General features: G+C 37.3%; 1 protein-coding gene across 2 annotated transcripts in view; it reads left to right on the top strand.

Moving 5' to 3' along the window:
- Nucleotides 1–714: 714 nt before the first annotated feature.
- The window catches only part of RBBP6 (RB binding protein 6, ubiquitin ligase), a 31,625-nt gene continuing 12,236 nt past the window's right edge, over nt 715–20,103 (top strand). For both annotated transcript variants that reach the window (XM_065924514.1, XM_065924515.1), the window contains exons 1-8: nt 715–1,983; nt 6,701–6,800; nt 9,117–9,153; nt 13,552–13,596; nt 15,626–15,714; nt 15,838–15,934; nt 16,288–16,427; nt 19,279–19,451. In XM_065924514.1, the coding sequence (XP_065780586.1) occupies nt 1,818–1,983; nt 6,701–6,800; nt 9,117–9,153; nt 13,552–13,596; nt 15,626–15,714; nt 15,838–15,934; nt 16,288–16,427; nt 19,279–19,451 (847 nt within the window). In that variant the 5' untranslated portion in view covers nt 715–1,817. The remainder of the gene's footprint in view (nt 1,984–6,700; nt 6,801–9,116; nt 9,154–13,551; nt 13,597–15,625; nt 15,715–15,837; nt 15,935–16,287; nt 16,428–19,278; nt 19,452–20,103) is intronic.

Consider the following 20,103-nt stretch of genomic DNA (forward strand, 5'->3'; position numbering starts at 1 on the left):
GTATTCATTTAATCCATGACAATCCTGTAAGCCAAGTACGATTTTTTTTTTTTAAGAGCGTTTTATAACCGAGGAACCTGGAGGCATAGAGGAGTAAAATCTAGGGTCCCACTGGTAGGGTTTCAAAGCAGGCAACTGCTCAGAACCTGGAAGTGTTGTAAAGCGCTTAGCCCCGTGCTTAGCACGTAGTAAGAGCTCCTTAAATCTTCACAGTAGGGGCTGTTATCTGTTCTAGCCCGGGGCTGCTCCAGAATTTCTCCTTAGGAAGAGCTTTAGATAGCCACTCTGTCGTAAGGGGAAGCTGGGGGGGGGGGGGGGGGGGCTTGCATGGCAACCATAGTTAACTGCATAGCAACCATAATGTTTACTGAAATTGGGGCGCTCGGGAGAATCGATGGGTGTTGTGTGGAAGGAGGAGTCAGCTAGGCGCCCCTCCCACACGCCACTTTTCAGTGGGAACCAGTCAGGCACCAGCGGAAACTTGGGCCCCCCCCTCCGGAACCGCGCTGTGAGCCGGTCCTCTGTGCGGCCTGCCACCCCGCCCTTTGAGGCAGATGGTTTCTTCCGTTCACCCGGCTGGTTCAGGTTCCGCGCTCCGGAGTCACAAAGCGCGGGGTCACGTGGGCGGGCCCGTGCGCTTTGTGACGCCCAGGCCTCGCCCCTCGGCCCGCCTATCGGCGCACGCCAGCCCCGCCCCGCGCGCGCCGCCCGTGCAATCCCTGCTTAAGAGACCCCGGAGTGGGGCGCTCGCCCGAAGCCAGGCCGCGTCCGCCATAGTGCCTGGCTCCGAGGTGTCGCCGGCGCCTGGTGAGGGCCCGAGAGCGGCAGAGGGGCGAAACAAAACAGGGAGCCGGCGGAGCCCTCGCCGTTGCCCGGCGGTTTCCGGGCCTAATCTCGCGGTACTGGGCCGAGAGGCGACGGAAGCGAAAGGCGAGAGAAGCTCGGAGCACTCGGCGAGAGGAAGCGTCAGGGAGCCTTCGGCGGCGTCGCGAGGGTCCGCCGAAGCCCCCCGGCCGCTGGCTGGGGCCCGGGGTGGTGAGGAAGTGCTGCGAGGCCTAGCCGAGGCCTAGTACCGGCTTTGTGTCTGAGCGGCGTTGGCGTTGGCGGCGGCGGCGGCGGGGGGGGAGGCGGAGCCGGGGGCGGCCTGCGGGAAGGCCTCTCCTCCGCCGACCGCGCGTTTCAGCCTAGGCCGCGGGGCCGCCCGTGGCCCTGCGGGGAGCAGGCGAAAGGGGTCTGTTGCGTGGCGGGGGCCTGGGCCTGGGGCAGCCGACGCCGGTCGTCCGGAAGCCAGGAGGAGGCGAGAGGCCGCTCGTGGACTCCGGGCCTAGGCCCTCTCCCCTCTGCCTTCTCCCGGGGCCTGGGTCACCCCCATCCACGGAGAAAGAGACCATCCGGGAGGTGCGGCCGCGCTATGGACCCCTGACCCCGCGGGGTCACTCGGACTCTTAACGTGTGGACTGACCGCTACTGACTGCACCGCTGCCCCCGTCTCCTGCCGGCCCTTAGCATGAGCGAGGGGGGCCCAGCCGGGTGACAATTGTGCCGGTTGGCGGATTCTTGCTTGCCCCCTTGCCCCGTCCTCGTACGCCTCCTCCCACATGAAGCGATTCTGAATATCCGGGGGGGGCGGGTTCTGAATTACTGTTTTTACGAACCCCTGCTTGTGGTTGGGGGGTATTTAATCTGAGGCCTTTTAGGTTCCTTCGGTGTCTCTTGAGTGTTTTGTGTGTGTACATACTTTGCTCTTAAGTTTATAAATATACATATATTGAGCGTGTCCACGTCTCCTCGCTGAACCTTAGGAATCCTTTGGCACCATGTCCTGTGTGCATTATAAATTTTCTTCTAAACTCAACTATGATACCGTCACCTTTGATGGGCTCCACATCTCCCTCTGCGACTTAAAGAAGCAGATAATGGGGAGAGAGAAGCTGAAAGCTGCCGACTGCGACCTGCAGATCACCAACGCACAGACGAAAGAAGGTAAGAGCCGCCCGGGTTCCGGATCCTGGCTGGTGGAAGAGAGATGCTGGTGGCGAGGTGCCTGGCTGGAGACTAACCGCCATTATGTCTCTTGTGGGACTGTTCGTTCTAACACTTTGGGGACGAATTTCATTGATAGCCAGGGGTTGCAGCAGTCAGCCCCCGAGTTTAATTGACTTTGATTTGTTTTCTCTATACTTGGATCATCTGCAACCGGGCGATCCCCAACTGTCTGATGATTCCTCCCAAATGATTTTTTTAAACGAGGGTTTTGGTGTTAGGGGGTGGGGATGTCATCCAGATTGTCTTGAGTGCTTACCCTGGGGCATTTCCTAATCTGTTTTCCATCAGGAGAGGAGAGCAGAAGGAAGGCTTCTTTGTAAAGCAGCGCTGGAGAAACATCTCTAACTTTCTAACTTAATCACCGTAGGGGTTTTGATGGCAAATTTTATGTCCTCCTCGTCTCCCTTCCCCGATTTATTTAGTTAGTTTTAAGTTTAGAGTTGCCTGTCTTTGGAGAAAGATCCTCCCTTTGATGTTTTTAATCTAGCCAGTTTTTAAAGTTGGAATTGCTTTTGGAACTTGGTATGTTCTGGTGTGACCACTTTTGTTTGCTGTGTAACTTCCAGAATTAAGTAGTTGAACTCTTAGTTCATCATATTACTCGTAAATTTTATCAGTTTCAGAAAGATCAAAAGTACAGATTTTTTTAAATAGTGGTTGCTTGATTTTATATGATTATATTGATACTAGGATACTGAAAAATAGTCTGCTGTCATATGAATATACATAAGCCACTAATTGGAATCTTTAAATTTTTCTCTTTTGTAAAAGCTTTTTATATGATACTGAGAATTTAACATAGATACTAGAATGAGACAGAATGGCCTCTTAGAGTTTCTATTTTCAGACTCTGGCTTTGAACTTAACTTCGGTTTCTTTTTCTCAGGACTGCAATGCTGATGTGTCGTTTTGTGTCTTGAGTTTTGTTTATTTTTTATAAGATTAGAAGTGAAGTGAAGTTCTAGTTAGGGTAGTTTATTGATCACTAAATTTGGCTTAGTGGGACATGGGTTCTTTTAGTTGAAATTGGGGGAGGTACCCCACTTGTCAAGTACAAGAGCTGTTTTTTTTTTACATTTACATCCAGACATAAATATAATTGTATTAAGGAACAGCACTCAAAAATAGTAAGAAAGACCTTGTATACTCACTTGATAACATGTGCAGGAATATTCTCCGCTTCCCCCCTTTCCGGTTTTCCAGTGTATCAGACCTAAGAGATGTGAGGTTTTGGTAATTATGATTGTGAGGAAAAATTGCTGGTGATCATGAATAGTTGAGAAACAGCTTTTAAAAATATTATTCAAGAAAATACCTTTAAGGAAATATTTCTTGAGGCCAGAAAAGCCTTCCTTAAGCATTACAGCCACACTTAACAGATGGATTTATAATAATTTTAGGACACCTGGATATGTTAATGATACTTAATGAATGAGAAAAAATAAACTATTAAGTAAAATTAGAGAATATTAAGGCAGTTTTAATCATAAAGATTTCATATTTTGCTTGAGTATAACACAGTTTACTCCTTTAAGACTAGACTCCATCAGTCTTTTTCATCTAATAACTGATTACAGCATTAGACTGGAATAAATTATTGTTGATGGAATTCTTGTCCATGAATTTAAGAGTTTGTGATGTGTTATATTTTTTCTAAGCTAGGAAATTATTTTTACCTTATTTTTACAAATGCTGAAAGCAGGAAAGTGCTTTGCCCAGCCCTGTGTTTTTTGTATATTTGTGAACTGTCATTATTGGAGAAAGCTTTGCTGTAGTAAGCTTTGCTGTTGGATTGGTTAAGAAAAGAGAAAGTTTGCATCTTATGCTGTCCTCAAATTAGGAGAGAAAAAGATATTTAGGCACTTAATGAATTTTATGGCAAGTAGTATCAGTGTCACAAGGCAGTTGAGGAAGAATGCCACTTGTTTTTAGCACCATCCAGTGAATTGCAGAGGACAGAATGAATGTTTATAGCTTCATAGTTAGGAGATCACCTAGGAAAGAATGCCGAACTGGATCACTTTAGTTTGTTCGAATTGATGTTTTATCATGTTTCTATAAAAGATTCTGGACAGTTTTGGAAGTCTGTCCATGTTTAGGACTCTTAAATCTTAGACTGAAATGCTTGAATCAGAATTTCATGTTTCAGGTTTAAGAATTCTGCTTCTTTATTTCTAGACTGCATTTCAAAATGAATCTCAAATTATCTTTTTGTGTTTTTCCAATATAAACTTGTTTTTGTAATTTTTCTGCTTATTTGCTATTACCTCGCGCCCCCCCCCCCCCAGCAAAAAAAAAAAGCACATACACACAACAAAATAGCCTTTATTCTGAACTTAGGGTAAAAAAGATTTGGAAGCTGAGGAAAAAGAATTTTCAAAAGACTATTTCTCCATTTCTTAAATTCGTCTTGTTTTTTCATTTCATCCATATTCTTCATGTTTTTGGATCAAAAATGGCAATGTCAAATAGAGAGGATCTTTTGAAGCTAACAGGTTACTTACTGAGGTATTTTAAAGGTAGGAAATTATCAGTGTGATTCAGATACTTTAAAAGGTCAATTAGAGAGCATGTGGTATCAGAGCCAGACTAAGCTTGACAACACTGTGTTGATGGGGTGAATAAAGTTGTCTTGGAAAGCTCCTGAGCACATTTGCTATTTGTTCCTATGGTGAACTCTTTTGACAGTTACATAGTCAGCAACTTAATTATCTGGTGTTTGACATCAAGTTTTAGAGTTGTTGTTTTTTTTTTTAAAGATGCCTCATCTCCCATGCTTCTGGGTTTTTCTTTCTTAGAGCTTGCTTGGAACTTGGAACTATCCTGAACTATGCAAAAGATAATGATGGTAGTCTTACATTAGAAAATTGCATCACTCTAATTGGATACTTATGAAAATAAAGCTTACTACTTGAAATATGTATACTGAAAAGAACCCTTTCCTGAACAATTTATGTGTGTGTGCATTCAGTCATGTCCAGCTCTTTATGACCCTATAAACTGTAGCCCTCCACCCCTTTGTGGAATTTTCTAGGCAAGAAGACCGGGTAGGTTGCCATTTCGTCCTCCAGGGGATTGCCCTAATCCAGGTATCGAACTTGTATCGAACTTACCACTGTGCTACCTGGGAAACCCATTCTATGATAATGCTATGAGAAAGGATAGAGCCAGTACATCTATAAAAGCTTAAAAAGAGTGAACCCTAATACTTGATTGTGTGATTAAGGGAGATGGGTACATTTTTACATATATCCCCTTATAGTGGATTATTTTTCTTTATGGTAATTTTGCAAATTCCTTTCATAACAGATTTTTTTTTTAAACCATCGTTGAATTCATCGATTCATTTTTTTGTTTGAATTTCATTCTTAGAGAACTATTGCAAGTAATAGTCCCAAGAGTAGGATAATCTTCGTGTCTGTCTTCTCAGAAAGTAGCATCCCTGTTTGTCCAGTTGCTTAAGCCAGGAACCTAGGAATACATGCCTGATTTCTCTTTCTCCTCCATCTCTGATTCCACCCACATCTGTCAGAAAGCCTTACAACATTCTCTTGATTTCTGTGTCACTTCCAGAGCAGATCATTATTCTCTCTTACCTGAACTATGCAGCAATCTCCTTCTTAGTCACCATTTCTGTTCTTGTTCCTATACAGATTCATTCTTCACTTAGATACCCAAGTTTTTGTTTTTAATATGAATCAAATTATCATCATGTTTATTTAAAATCTTTCAATGACTTCTTGTGCTTAGAAACAAAATATAAGTATATGTAACCTGTGCCTGTGTTTCTAGTCATTGTGTGGTTTTCCTCAGCTCTTCTGGCCTTCTTGTGTCATCTTTCCCCATGCTTCTCTCGTCTGAAACATTCTTTGCCAGTGTTTTTGCACATCTTGTCTTCTCAGTCTCCTGTAAGTCTCAGATGTCAATTCCTCAGAGGGGCCTTCCTTGAATCAACATTCTATCCAAAGTTGCATCCCACTTTGAATTCTTTATTACAAAGCCCTTTTTTCTTTGAATACAAAGGATTCAAAATGTGTCACACTTTTTAGTCTGTCTTCCCGAGTAGTACTGGCGTTTAGAGCCCAGGAAAAGTGAAAGTGAATCACTCAATCGCGTCTGACTCTTTGCGACCCCGTGGACTGTATAGCCTACCAGGCTCCTTCGTCCATGGGATTTTCTAGGCAAGAACACTGGAGTGGGTTGCCATTTCCTTCTCCAGGAGATCTTCCCAACCCAGGGATTGAACCCAGGTCTCCCACACTGTGGGCTTTACCGTCTGAGCCACCAGGAGAGAGAAAATATTTTCATTCTAAATAACAACTTTTTCCTCATATAGTTCAGATGTTCAGCATTACTGGCTAAACAGAGAACGACTTAGTCTTCCTGAGACTTGGGGTTCCACCTCCATCTCTGATAGAGGTGCCAGAGCCAAGAACCTGTTGACATACTTGGTGTTAACTCCTTATGGCTTTGGATATTTGTTCTGACAGTATCAGTAATCTCAATGCAAGGAACATGTGGTTATTAATGCTCCTTTATATTTAAGATGATTTCCCATAAAATTTATGTCTGGTTGAAGTTTTCTAATTCTTGAGGACTATGACTTACCCAAATCTCTAAATAGAAATTCAACTCTTTATCCTTTTATTTACAGAATATACTGATGATAATGCTCTAATTCCTAAAAATTCATCTGTAATTGTTAGAAGAATTCCTATTGGAGGTGTTAAATCTACAAGCAAGACATATGTTATGTAAGTATTTATTAAATCCCATGTTTGCAAGTTCTCAAAATACTTTTTACTTTGTGAGAAGGAACAGGTATGCTTTAGAACTGAACTCACTACTTTATGCTAGTGAGTATGTCTTTTTAATCCTTAAAATTATGAGAATGTTTGTTTTCCTGATTTCTTTCCCCAGTTAAACTGTAGTCAGAAGTAAGAGCTAGTAGACTTTTTGCTCTATGTAGATAATATTAACAAAAAGAAAATGATCCTCAAATAAGTAACTCTTTCCCCTTCGTTGGTTTTTATTACCTGGACACTTTCCCCCTCTACCATTTTTTCACTGCAAGAATGTAAGTATCTTGAGATCTGTCCTAAATATTTTGTCAGCATCAGGAGTATTCAGTAATGGTAGTATTTGCTTCTCATTAATAAGGGACTTTGTTGGGAAGTGATAATGTTCATAGGATTCATGAGCACAGACACTGGAATCAGGCTTAGATTTGACTCCCATTTACTGCTTCACACCAGTTGTATGAAGTTGTATTTGGGTAAATTACCTAAAGTCTGTACCTCAGATTCCTCAAAATAAAATATATGTAACTCCAGGGAATTGGAGGAATTCATTAGTGCCTGGCACATGGCAAATGCCCTTTATTGGAGTAAGAATTATAGAGATAATACTTTAGGAATGGTCTAGAGCTTAAGGAGTTCACTAAAAGGGCAGGATTATAACTTTATATCTAAGTTTCTCTACATTCTTGCAATTTTAATGCTGATAACAGTTATCGGGTTGGCCAAAAAGTTCGTTTCAGTTTTTCCATTCCAAAACCTGAAGAAACTTTTTGGCCAACTCAGTATAATCTGTGAAAAGGATAGCAACTTGGGCTATTTAAAGAATACTCAGAGGTAAGATAGACTTACTTGAAATTCTGGCAAATTCTGCTTTTGGTCAATGAAACATTTTGGAATTTGCCAGTCCTAAGAAATGGAATGTGTTCTTGGAATTGAGGTAAAATAAAGTCATTTCCTGGAGCTTTGCTTCATGTGGGCACATTTTCTTTCTAAGACTGTTCTCATTTAGTTTAGTGTAAAGTTCTATTCCATATTTTAACATTTGGAGGTTCTTAAATCTTCTGTATAGTAACTTTAAAAGCTGAAGACTTTTTTTTTCCTTCTGTAAATGCCAAGTGAGCTATGTACCTTTAACTTTATATAATTTTGAGGCATTATAAAGAAAGAAAGAATTCCTAGAATTTAGTGTGAAGTTATCCCTTAATTTACTAAGTACTTTGTAAAAATAGCAAACATTCAGTTTCAGAAGATTGTTTTGATATTCAGAAACTTTAGGGAGAGAATTGTTTAAAGTACATGGGAAAATAGTTGCTTCTTACAGAATTGCATGCGTAATTCACTGTGTATTTGATTTCCTTTATAACATACTTGCCTCTTGAAGTGTTTTTGAATTTGCTGAGCAAATACTAGTAAATGAAAATTTCATTTTTATCTCAGGGCGTCCCAGTCATGTACAAGCTAGAAATTCCTTTCATATGCTATCTAATGTTTTTCTGTCAGGATAGCATAAACTTAAAACTAAAACTAAGCCTTTGAAGCCTGTATTTTAGCAATTTGACCCTCATACCCTTTCTTGTGTGGACTTTTAAAGGAATTTCTTCTTGAGCTTACTTGTGTATATATTTTTAAAAATCAGTTCCATTCTCCATAACAAACTTATTAAACTTATTCTTTTAACGAAAATATGCTGTCACACGGTTGATTTTTCTGGAAAATAGAGTTCCATTTTATCTTGGTCACTGTGTTGAGACTTTTAAAAAGATGAAACTGCCAACCTGTCTTTCAGATCTGAAATATAGTTTTTGGAGCACAACAATTTCTCAGGGCTCCAAATTATAGGATATTTACAGTAGTAGTCTTACTGTAAGGTAATTCAGGGTATGAAAATTCTCATCTGTACCTATTAAAAAAGTAAGGATTAATAGACTTGTTCAATCTATTAAGAAATAGCCACAAAGTTTCTTAAAAAACAACATCCTCATACTACCTTTCAGGAAACATTTATTGTAGGTAGAAAGATACACACCTATTCTTTAATTACCAAGTATGGATTTTTTTTTAAACCAAAAATGCATCTTAAAACTGTTTAAAGGTAGTAAAAATTAAATAAGGTAGTATATTGATTACTTCTGAAATTGGTTGTTTTTAAATGTTTGTGCCAAGAAGAAGTTGTGTTCCTAAAAAATGTGTGGTTGGAGAGATGTTTTTAGCACAAAAATTCATTAATAGCTACTCGGAGAGTTAATGCTGTTTTTCTTTTTGTCTTTTTAGAAGTCGAACTGAACCAGTGATGGGAACTTCAAAAGCAGTATGTAAAAACACAATCTCACACTTTTTCTACACGTTGCTTTTTCCTTTATAATGTAGCAGTGAAGTAAATCATTTTAGAACGTAATATCCAATTGATCATAGAACATATTGTAAATAAAATGTATTTTGATGACAGCTCAGTTGAATATGGATATATGTGGCATAATTTGCACACTTTATTTTGTAGAAATGGGTAATTTGTGCCCCAAAAGCACTGTTTCATATTAACTATGATAGCGTTCTCCCTGTATGACACTGTGTTGTACAGTTACTGTATGATCCTTTTTAGATCATGTAGGTTTTACACGAATGAACATGGTAACATGTTCTACATCTGTCTGTCTATAGTTAGTATTTTGTATGTATGTACAGGCTGTTGTGTGCTTTTTGTTTCCTGCAATAAAAAAAAAATGTTTGGAATGTATATTTTGCCATTTTCACGTGTATCACTTAGTTTTTTTCGGTTTTTGGGTTTTTTTTCTTTTTTTCTGCCTGATTGATGGCTTTGAAAATGCATTAGCAACATCCAAAGCTTATATTTAAAGTTTGATGCTTTCTCCAAGTTCAGACACGTCATAGAGCTTTCCAGAGACCATTGACGCAGCTTTTATTATTTAGTTTTGCTTTATTTGGCAGTTTTGAGCTCCTATTCTTTGTTTACATTTGTATTGTAAAGTGAAACCTGGAATTGGGCCCCCTACAAGTATATCAATGTCTCGTCGATGATTTTATACAATTGAGTACTCAAGTTTTAATAGAGGTCTTTTACTTCTAGCCTGCTCAGTTGTCCAAATTAAAATATTTCCCTCTTCTCATAAGATATTAAAATGCTGCAATAATTGTAAGCTAACTGAAAGCTGTAGCTTATCAAAGATAACTCCCCTTAAGCAGGTTAACGTCTTAATAACCTTAAGTATGACACCATTCTGACTTTGAGCTTTTAAGTAAAAGGTAGCAGCACTCCTGAGTTGTAGGGTAAAACACCTGGTCCAGGACAGAGATCTGTAGTAATTGAGTTCTGTAAAACTTGATGGTTCTCTAAACATTTGAGTGCTCAGGCTTGATCTGTACACAATACAAGATGTCTGAAATCCTCACTTAGAATTTAAGGGTATTGCTTGCTCTTTCAACTTTATCCTTTTAAAATACTAGTGATCTTTTAATTGTGTATCAGGTATTTTCACTAACCTTGGATCATTGAATCTTAAACACAATAACATAGAATATCTGAACTTTGGACTTGTTTTCTAAAGTATATGGCCTTTAGTTCTCATGGAACTAAATATAGTGATTCAAAAATCAAAACTTAGTGTTTGGGGAGTTTTTTCCCTCTTTGGGGTATATGGTTTTTTGGGGGTTTGGGGGTTTTTGTTTTTTTTTTAAGCATAATGCTGTAAAAACTGTCCACAAGTTTCTGTTTTGCTGGTGATTGGTTTAAAACTGATTTTTATGTATCCAAATGCTAGCACAAATTAGATTGACTATACTGGTGACTGTAGTAGTTAATGTAACACATTTTGTATAAAGTACATTTTATACAGTATTTAAACTAATTCAGATGAAGTTTTATTTCTTGAAAACAATTATTTCCTTTTTGTTTATTAGCATGTGTATAAACACAGATCACATGTTCATAAATAAAGTTAACATTCTTTTAGCCTTGTGTGTTCCCTGGCATGTCTGTATTACACTTATAAGAAGCAGTTTATTTTATGCTTATTTAGGTTTCTCTTTTCTTTCTTCTTTTTAAAAAAAAAATAACTAAAAGTGGCTTTAATTTTTAGGTAGAATTATTTGAAGTGGAGAAATTAGATAACATAATATCCCCATTATTTGCTTGGGGTACATTTGCTGACATTTAAAATACAAGAAAATATATTCATAAAGCATAATTAGTGCCCATCTTAGGAGACTTAGGTATGTTATGCACATTCACAATTAAGACAAAATCACTAAAGCCAGGTTTTTAAGTTCTGATTAGTAAATGTATGCACATTTTTGGTAACTTAAGCCAACTCTAATCAAGGATGGCTGTTTCTATATTCCACAGCTTTGCTGTTTGTAGTTACCTTCTCTGTTGCTATTCCAAAGCTGTGGGTCCTTCCTGCTAACATCAGAATTACATTTTGTAAGATCCTTTAATTTCAGGCAAGTATAGTTGACATAAAAGATTTCAGATTCTTGCTCCCAGAAGTAAAGCCACAAATTAGATGTGAGAGAGGTAGGTTAATTTTAATCATGTCCACAGTGTGCATGTTAATCAGTGTTTCTAGAGACTACTTTTTTAAAGTGGGGTTTTTTTAATTGATGTTTAATACATATAAATTCCTACTCATTTTTAAGTCACTTCTTGTCAGCATTTTACACTTATTTCTTAATATCTTGCTATATGTAGAAAACAATTGGATGTCTTTCTAAATTTGTGGTAAATTTTACCTGCTTGTATTTTTATAGGGTATTAAAGTGCTATAGGGGCTTCCCTGATAGCTCAGTTGGTAAAGAATCCACAGATTATTTGGTGGGAAAAAAGGGATTTAGATGCTGTTGAATATCTAAAACCACTCATAACTAAATAAATATATGCTCATAATAATAAGTTGGCCCAAAGGAAGAATAGGAAAGCCTGGCATAATAACAAAAAGACAGCTATGTTTTAGGAGTGAGAACAACAACAACAAAAAACGTTAGTTTTTTTGGTTTCAGCAGTAAAAAAAAGTGTAATATAACTGCTGCTTTCTAAGGAAGTGATCAGCATGCATATTCTATATAGTAATAGTCTATTTTAAAAGGCTATTAATTTGTTTCTTTGATTAGAAACATAATATAGATGATGGTTGACAGCAGTTTGTTCAGTCCTTATTTCTTAAAATTCAGGTAATTCTTGGTTAATATAAAATGTTACACTCTTCAAAATAGATTGAATAGGTCAGAATTTTTCTGGATAAAAATAGACTGTGTTCTTTCAATTTTTCTTTTCTAAATTTACCTCTTGAGATATTCCTTCTTTAAGGAAAGAACACTTCAACCCACTGATAGATTATATGGCTAGGAATGTATATGGGGCTAGTGTATTATGGACTCTACAGTCCCTCAGTGTGGAGCTGAGAACCTTTTGTTTAGGTAAACATCCCAGCAATAATATCCATCAAACTGGCTTTTAAAACTCTTAACGTGTATAGGATGTATTTTAAATTCAGCCGGCATTAGTTTTATTTCCATTTATTGCATTCCTGCTGTGGTGGCATTAAGCTAAGAACTACATATTGAAACTGGTTACATTTCTATTTGGGGCTCCAAGTCATGCTGCTTTTTTTTTTTTTTCAAATACTCTCAGTTCTCTGGAATCCTTGAAAAATGCATGATGAAGACTCACTTTTTTTTTCTTTGATCCAGACATCTTGTTACATTCTCTCCATTTTAAAGAAGAGTTCTGACCAGTAATGCATGGGAAATTTGTAACATATTAAATAAGCAACCCACTTACTACATAGGAAGCTGATAATGTTTTTTTTTTTGGTACACTTGTAGGGAAATCATGTCTTTAGAATTACATGCTGAAGATTGTGTATATACATATACACACTCATGCATAAACACTTTTTAAAAACTGATATTAATATATTTCAGGGGAACAAATAATGAAGCACTTTTAAGTACATTTGAACATACATTTTTAAAACCCTCTTATATCCATGTTTAATACTTGCTCCCTTTGATTAAAGTAACTATTTTCCCTGCATATTGAAGTCCATCCTATAACTGCTCTGTTTGCCCTGCCCCGGATGACTTTTATTTCTCTTTATTTGGCTTAAAATTTTTGCCCTGTTAAAGCTGTGGTTTCTTTGGCAAGATTAGCTATTGATACTTTGTATGGGAGAATCAACTTATTCAGACTGAGCAGTACATACTCAAAAGAGGGGAAAAGTAGCAATTATTTGGGAGCTGTTTTATTAAAGCAATTATCTGAGCCTTTAAAGAGCTGCTTGTTTTTACAGGGTTGTATACTGGCATTATAGGAAAGTTAGAAAGATTTCTTATTCTCTCTTCTAGTGTACATTGTCTTGAGCATCATTAGTTTTAGAGACCACGGATAGACCTGGGACTCTACTTAGTATTTAATCACCACACTGAGCAGCTTTCCTATCCTTTTCTTTACTGCTTTCTCATTGTAATAGAGTCCCCTTCAACCATTAGCCTTTATTTACTGTATGTGAGATGTGTGAAGAAGGATAAGTGGGGTGAGCTACATTTCAGCTTAAAACAAGATAACATTCTTTCGAAAACTTCTAATAAAAATACCCAATATTTGAACATTAAGTGGCAGTAGGGAGTAAATGATCACTTTCAGATGTTTTCAGTGTGGAACTTGAATGTGTGTTTAATTTTTTGTGAACAGATTGATGACTCTTCTGCGTCTATTTCTCTGGCCCAGCTTACAAAGGTATATATATATTCTTGAAAATATAAATCTTTTTCTAACATCATAACTTTTTTTAATGTGGAGCAGTTGTTTTAAGAGGGGTTGGGGGAGGAAATACTTGGCAGAAACATTTGTACATATTATTACTATCCTGTAAAGAGTAGCTGCCGTTTTGAGAAGATAGGGGGAGTATTTTGCTTCACCATAATATTGGAGTATTCATCTTCAAGACAGAAGAAACAAATGAAGCTACACTTACTTTCTTTTTTTCTCGTACATTTTGTTTAATTATACAGTGGAAACTAACAGATTTCTGGAGGAATTCCCTGATTTTGGCTGTAAATTATGTGGACTTTATGCAGCCAAAATAGAAGCTTTCCTTTACATGGACAATTGCGTGGTTATTTCTTGAATATTTGAATTGATCCCTTGAAAGTTAACGTTTTAAATGTGATACAGTTGTTTCTCTATGCTATAGACTTGTAGTCTGTCTGCCTTAGAAAAAGTTTTAAACAACCTAATTTGTTTGAACACAGACTACATGAATTGTGTAACTGTATAAAGTTGTTTGCAGGAATATACCAATGTGTATGTTTGGCAGAGGGGCAAATTGTTACCTCCTGAAATCATTGTGTATGCCATGTTTTGCAATAAGATTGCTTGCAGTTTTCTGCTCGACAGTGTGTACCTTTCGTTTGGGAAAGCACTAGCGATGGATTAACTTTAAACAACAGACTTAGTTTGCAGATTATGCCTTTAGGGGAAAAAGGCACATGATAGAGAACAGGTACAGCTTTGAGGGCCAAGAAGGAAGCTTTCCAAAAATCCTTTTTTCCCCTGCTGTCAGAAACAAAGTTAAATTTCGCAACCAAAGTGAACGAGTAGACGAGCTTCCATTGGTGCTGTCCCTATCTCGTCCTTGGCTTTGTTGTAGGTTTTGTCCTTATCCCCTAGAATGTGTCCCCAAAATGTCCTAGGAACAAACACAGCTTTTTAAACTGTTGTGGGAAAAGTATACATTAAAGTTGATAATTCTAAAACCATCCTCAATAATTTTTTAATGCAAAGTGGTTTAGCATAGAGTTAACATCTTTAGCAACTTATAGTTCACTGTTTAAAGTCTTCTGTACTGTAAGGACCATATTTGAGTTCTGGTCTATTCCTCCATTGTTTCTTTGTGGGAAGCAGTTGGGGAGTTTTGGAGCTTTGGGTGACTTTTTTTTTTTTTTTAACTATTTGTAAGTTAATGTTTGGGTTCAAACAAATTAGTTGTTCAACATCTGTAATCCAGTTTTTTGTAAATGTTGCTGTTGTTCTAAGCTCTGTTAATGTTAAGCATTCTTTGTATATAAAATTACAATAAAATGTTAAAACTGGTTGCTTGTTTTGTGGATGAATGTAAAGCTAAAACCTAATGAATGGCTGATAATGAGTGCTAGATGCTTGAAGATTCAAGTTATTAGGACTCACTCCCTTAGACCCTGCTTATTATCTAGACTACTGTATGTAATACCTCAAAGATGAAGTTCATAAATCTTTGGAGAGTTGGATTTATAATTTGAATGCCCAGTGCATGTGCTTTGCACTTAATTTGAAATTTGGCACCACTGCTTAGAGTCTTCTGATTTCTAGTATCTGCTGCATAATGTGCTCAGTGTCCTGTCCCCAACCCTACCGCTAAGTCATGTGCTTGACACTTGATGCTTAATGCTGTGACACTTGAATTATTTTAATATTTAAAAACGTCAAGTGTTTCTCTAACTTAATCTCAGTTTTTAACTTAGAAGAGTAGTATGTAAATCTTAATGTAAGGTACAAACAGGGTCTAAGGTTTGAGTGCCCCCAGAAGGACTTTCTTCAACCCTGTAGACACCCAAACGTCATGTAATGACCTAAGGAACTCCCCATGCCTCTTCTAGGTTATACTTGTAAATAACTGTTTTTATGCAAGATTAGATATTACTCTTTACAGGATGAGTGGTGTTGTCTTTGGCTGTGTGGTCTTAAATGTGTTTCTAATGTGTGTGTCAAATAATTACCTGTTAAACAGACTGCCAATCTGGCTGAAGCCAATGCTTCTGAAGAAGATAAAATTAAAGCAATGATGTCGCAATCTGGCCATGAATACGACCCAATCAAGTAAGTTTATAAGTACTTTATTCCAATACGTACTTTGGGGTGGCACTTAACAGCCCCCCATGTCAAAAGCTTTTTTGTTTTTTTAAGTCTTTGTGTACATGTAAATTTTTTTTCCCCTTTCAGTTACATGAAGAAACCTCTGGGTCCACCACCTCCGTCTTATACTTGTTTCCGTTGTGGTAAACCTGGCCATTATATTAAGAATTGCCCAACAAATGGGGTAAGTTCAAGCTAAAATTTTTCCTTAGCCATATTATTTTTCTTGGTAAATACTGGCTTCTGTGTTACAGTGGCAAATGAGCACAGCTTTTGGAGCCAAACTACTGGTGTCAAATCTTGACACTGCCACTGAGTGAGCAAGTTACCTGATTTCTGCAAGCCTGTTGTTTCTTCTCTGTGACATGAAGATAGTGATAGTACTTACCTCACATGGCTGTTGTGAGGATTAAATGAAATCATATATGTAAAGCTCTACAAATAATACAAGCAGATAGTAAACACTGTGTGTCAGCTAATATTAAATAATGGTAACTGCTTTTTCTCTTTCTCCTCTCTCCTTTCCCCTACCTGTAGGATAAGAACTTTGAATCTGGTCCTAGGATTAAAAAGAGCACTGGAATTCCCAGAAGTTTTATGATGGAAGTGAAAGATCCTAACATGAAAGGTGCAATGCTTACCAACACTGGAAAATATGCCATACCAACTATAGATGCGTAAGTATTCAAATTAGGTATGATCTGTGGAGATTACAGTCAGTCCAGGCGATAGTGTTTTATTTAATCTTGGGCTTGTAACTTGGCTGCTTGGATTCCTTATAAACATTGTATACCAAGTCTCAGTCTATATGTTGCATTTCTGTGTTAAGAATGAGAGGCTGCAGTCTGCTCCATTTAAAGCAAATTAAAAATGTATTTGGGGTTTTTGTTGCCAGTGAGTGCCACTTTCCTTGTGGTCTTCTAATTTTTCTTTTTTCTATCATTCCCTGCTTTCTTCCTCATTCACATACATACTCCTACATAATCTTGTATGCTATTTGCATCTTTTAAATGAACAAGATAAGTGTCTTAGACTTTTTAAGAAACAAGAGGCTTAACAATAAAAGTTCTACAAGTTATCAAGGCAGATTTAAGTGTGAAGATTAAAGGAAATATTCAAGTATCTTGACTAGTTTGGGTATACTATGTATTCTAAAGTATGGTTTATTTAATAAACCGTTAGTTCAGATCTGTTATATAGCAGTTCAGAATTGTTTATCTGTTATAAACTGTTAGTAGCTCTGTAAGCCATACCTTAATGCTTATTTTTCACATGTTTTCAGGTTTTATTTTAGGAGCCAATTTTTAATGAAATGAATCGACAGTAAACTTAGTGGCGTAGCTCAGCTAGGTAACTTCCCATTTTATCTGCTTTTTAAAATATATTTGATTACCTTTTGATTACCCTCAACAGTTGCAAACTCACACAATATAAAACACAATATTAAGTGTTCCTTTGGACTATGGCTTCGTGACCTTATTGTACATAAGAAGCTCTTGCAAAAGTGTGTTAAACAGTCTAGGTGCCCTGTCCCACTCCTCTCCCCCGCCCCCGAGGGATTATTATTCTCAGTCTGCATCTTTAACAAGTCCTCCAGGAGAATACGAGGTTAGAGGATGCTCAAGGCATGCCTTGAGAAACATCAATTTAAAGAATGGATATCCATGTTCCCAGTGACAGAATGTTTATTAAGAACAGTTTTTGTCAGCTTTGTGCTGTATTATCAAAATGTGATGAGCAGGTAAGGACAACGAAAATGCTATGCTTACAGAATGATGCTGAAAAAAGATTGTTTTTGAGTAGGTAAATACATTGTTTTAGTTAACAGATAAGAATTAATACTTTTCTAAACTCCCAACCCTGCTCACTTTCTCAACTTCACTCCCATCTATTTTTTCAGTCTACCATTGTGTGTTTTTGTGGTTCATCTTAGAGCAGTTTGTTGTATGCTGTTTCTAATTCAGATGTTTCATACATGCATCCAAACAGTTTTAGGTTGAAATTGATGGCTTTTTACAGACAAAGTTTAAGAGCAGACCGCTTCATCTTAATACAATAAGATGTAAATGTAAAAGTATTTAAATAGAAATTTGTTGGAAAAATTAACATCACCTGTAAACTCATAACTAATAATTAACTTCATTGCTATTTGAATACTGGAATACAAAAGTGCATTTGTGCCAAACACACAGCAAATACTGGGGAAAATGGGAACCCAAATATTTTAAATGAAACTTTCACCCTCTCCACTAACACCACTGATAAGCAACTCAGACTCTTCTTCTGTTTCTTTTTCTATCCTCTGTTCTCCTCTTTTTTTTTTTTTTTTTTTTCTTCTTTTCTCTCTTTTGGGCAGTGGGAGACTCCTCTTTCACAAATTGGGAACAATGGGGCATAAGCAAATTGATACTTATTTCTGGAATCGTGGTGATGTCTATGGAGCAACTGCAACACAAATAACACACCTAAGGTACCCTGCTCTGTCCAGATGAGATTCTTTCATTTTTAGCATTGAGTTGAACACACTGTTCCTGAATGAAAGAGAAAAGATTTCTCTAGGAATTCCTATGTTTTACAAATGTGCCTGATTACAGAGAAGATGGGGGTATTGGAAGAGGCGGTGATAAGTCTGAGAAGGGCTTATTTTTTGTTTTTTTTAATATATTTAATATCCAACATTTCCACAAAATTTCTACCAAAAAATGGACCCCCAAGTGTCTAATGAGGTGTTACTTTTAAGTTTTTTACACATTTTTCTTAATTAAGTCAGTAATAGTTCTTGTGTTCAGTCATGTCCAACTCTTTGCGACCCCATCGACTGTAGCCCACCAGACTCCTCTGTCCATGGAATTTTCTAGACAGGATGTTGGAGTGGGTTGCCATTTCCTACTCCAACTGTCTATAAATAGATTAATCTCTCATAATATTAAGTATAAGACCACTGTTTTGAAGTCTAATTCTATTTATTTATTATTGATGTAATTAGTGACATATTTCCTTTGAATTATCCACCTTAATTGTGTAATCTCAGTACCAATTTTGGTTTCCCGTATTGTGACATTCACACTAGTATTTTCACAGGTTTGGAGACTGTTAGACTCAGGAGGAAAAAAACTTTTTACAGGAAACATGGTAGGCTAGAGAACAGTGATTAGGGTGTTGTCATCACTTAAGCTCAAATCCTGTCTCTGCCATTTAAATATAACTTTGTGGTACTTGATTGTGTCACTGTACCGCTCTGATTCACAGTTCTTAGAAATACAGAATCTAAGATCCTTTTAGCCAATTTTATATAGCTTTTTTTTTTTTTTCTGTTTGTTATACTCTCTTAGGATTTTGTTTTATATCTTTTTGTTTAGGGGAGGATGTTCATAACTGCTTCCTTATTTTGGAAAGTACTACACTTGTATAAACTAATTTGGCATCATGCTAGGTTATAAGTTCCCACTATTGTATAGTAGAATATATAAATATCTTGGAAATATTTTCCCATAACAGTGTTAAAAACACTAAGACCTTCTTTTACAGAGAAGCATATGCAATTGGGAAGAAAGAAAAACCACCTTTTTTACCAGAGGAACCATCATCATCTTCAGAAGAAGATGATCCTATCCCAGATGAGTTGTTGTGTCTCATCTGCAAAGATATTATGACTGATGCTGTTGTCATTCCCTGCTGTGGAAACAGTTACTGTGATGAATGTAAGAAATGTTTAAACTTTGAAGATATGTATTTTCAGTGTGTGTATTTCCTTGGAAAGGCTCTTAGCAACAATATATATTTTAATAACAAAATATGAATTATTGATACATCAGTGAACATTTAATAACTTTTTGTTGCTCCTTTTAAAGAAAAAAGTCTGTCCTTTAGAATTGACCACTTTTCCTTCATCAAGGTGTCTTTACTGAGGTTTTGTAAAATGTAGGATTTTTGTTTCAAATACGTTTTAAATGGTATAGAGAAATATAAAAGCTTTGGGGGCCTTAGATATTTCCAAAGTATTTTTAAAAAAAAAAAATCCCTTTCTAGGAATGTGAAAAATAGCTTACTGTAAAATTCCTAAGGGTGATTGAGAACTACAGTCTGTAAACATATTACCCAAACACTTGCGTGGGGGTTGCTTGTGACTTTCTTTTTCCTAGTCATTTATATTATATTAGCACTTGATTCTCTTCTGCCACTTACCTTAAGTTTTTCCCTTCTTACCCAGATGAAAATGTTGTCATCTAAAAATTTCGTTGCTCAGTCCTGCTTTGGTCCTTTTCATTTCTAAAGTTTGTTTTGGGGGACTTCCTTTGTGGTCCAGTGGTTAAGACTCCATGTGTTTCTGCTGGAGTGGGGGGTGTTCCACTA

The sequence above is a fragment of the Muntiacus reevesi genome, chromosome 2 (assembly GCF_963930625.1).
Source record: "Muntiacus reevesi chromosome 2, mMunRee1.1, whole genome shotgun sequence".
NCBI classification, from domain to species: domain Eukaryota; kingdom Metazoa; phylum Chordata; class Mammalia; order Artiodactyla; family Cervidae; genus Muntiacus; species Muntiacus reevesi.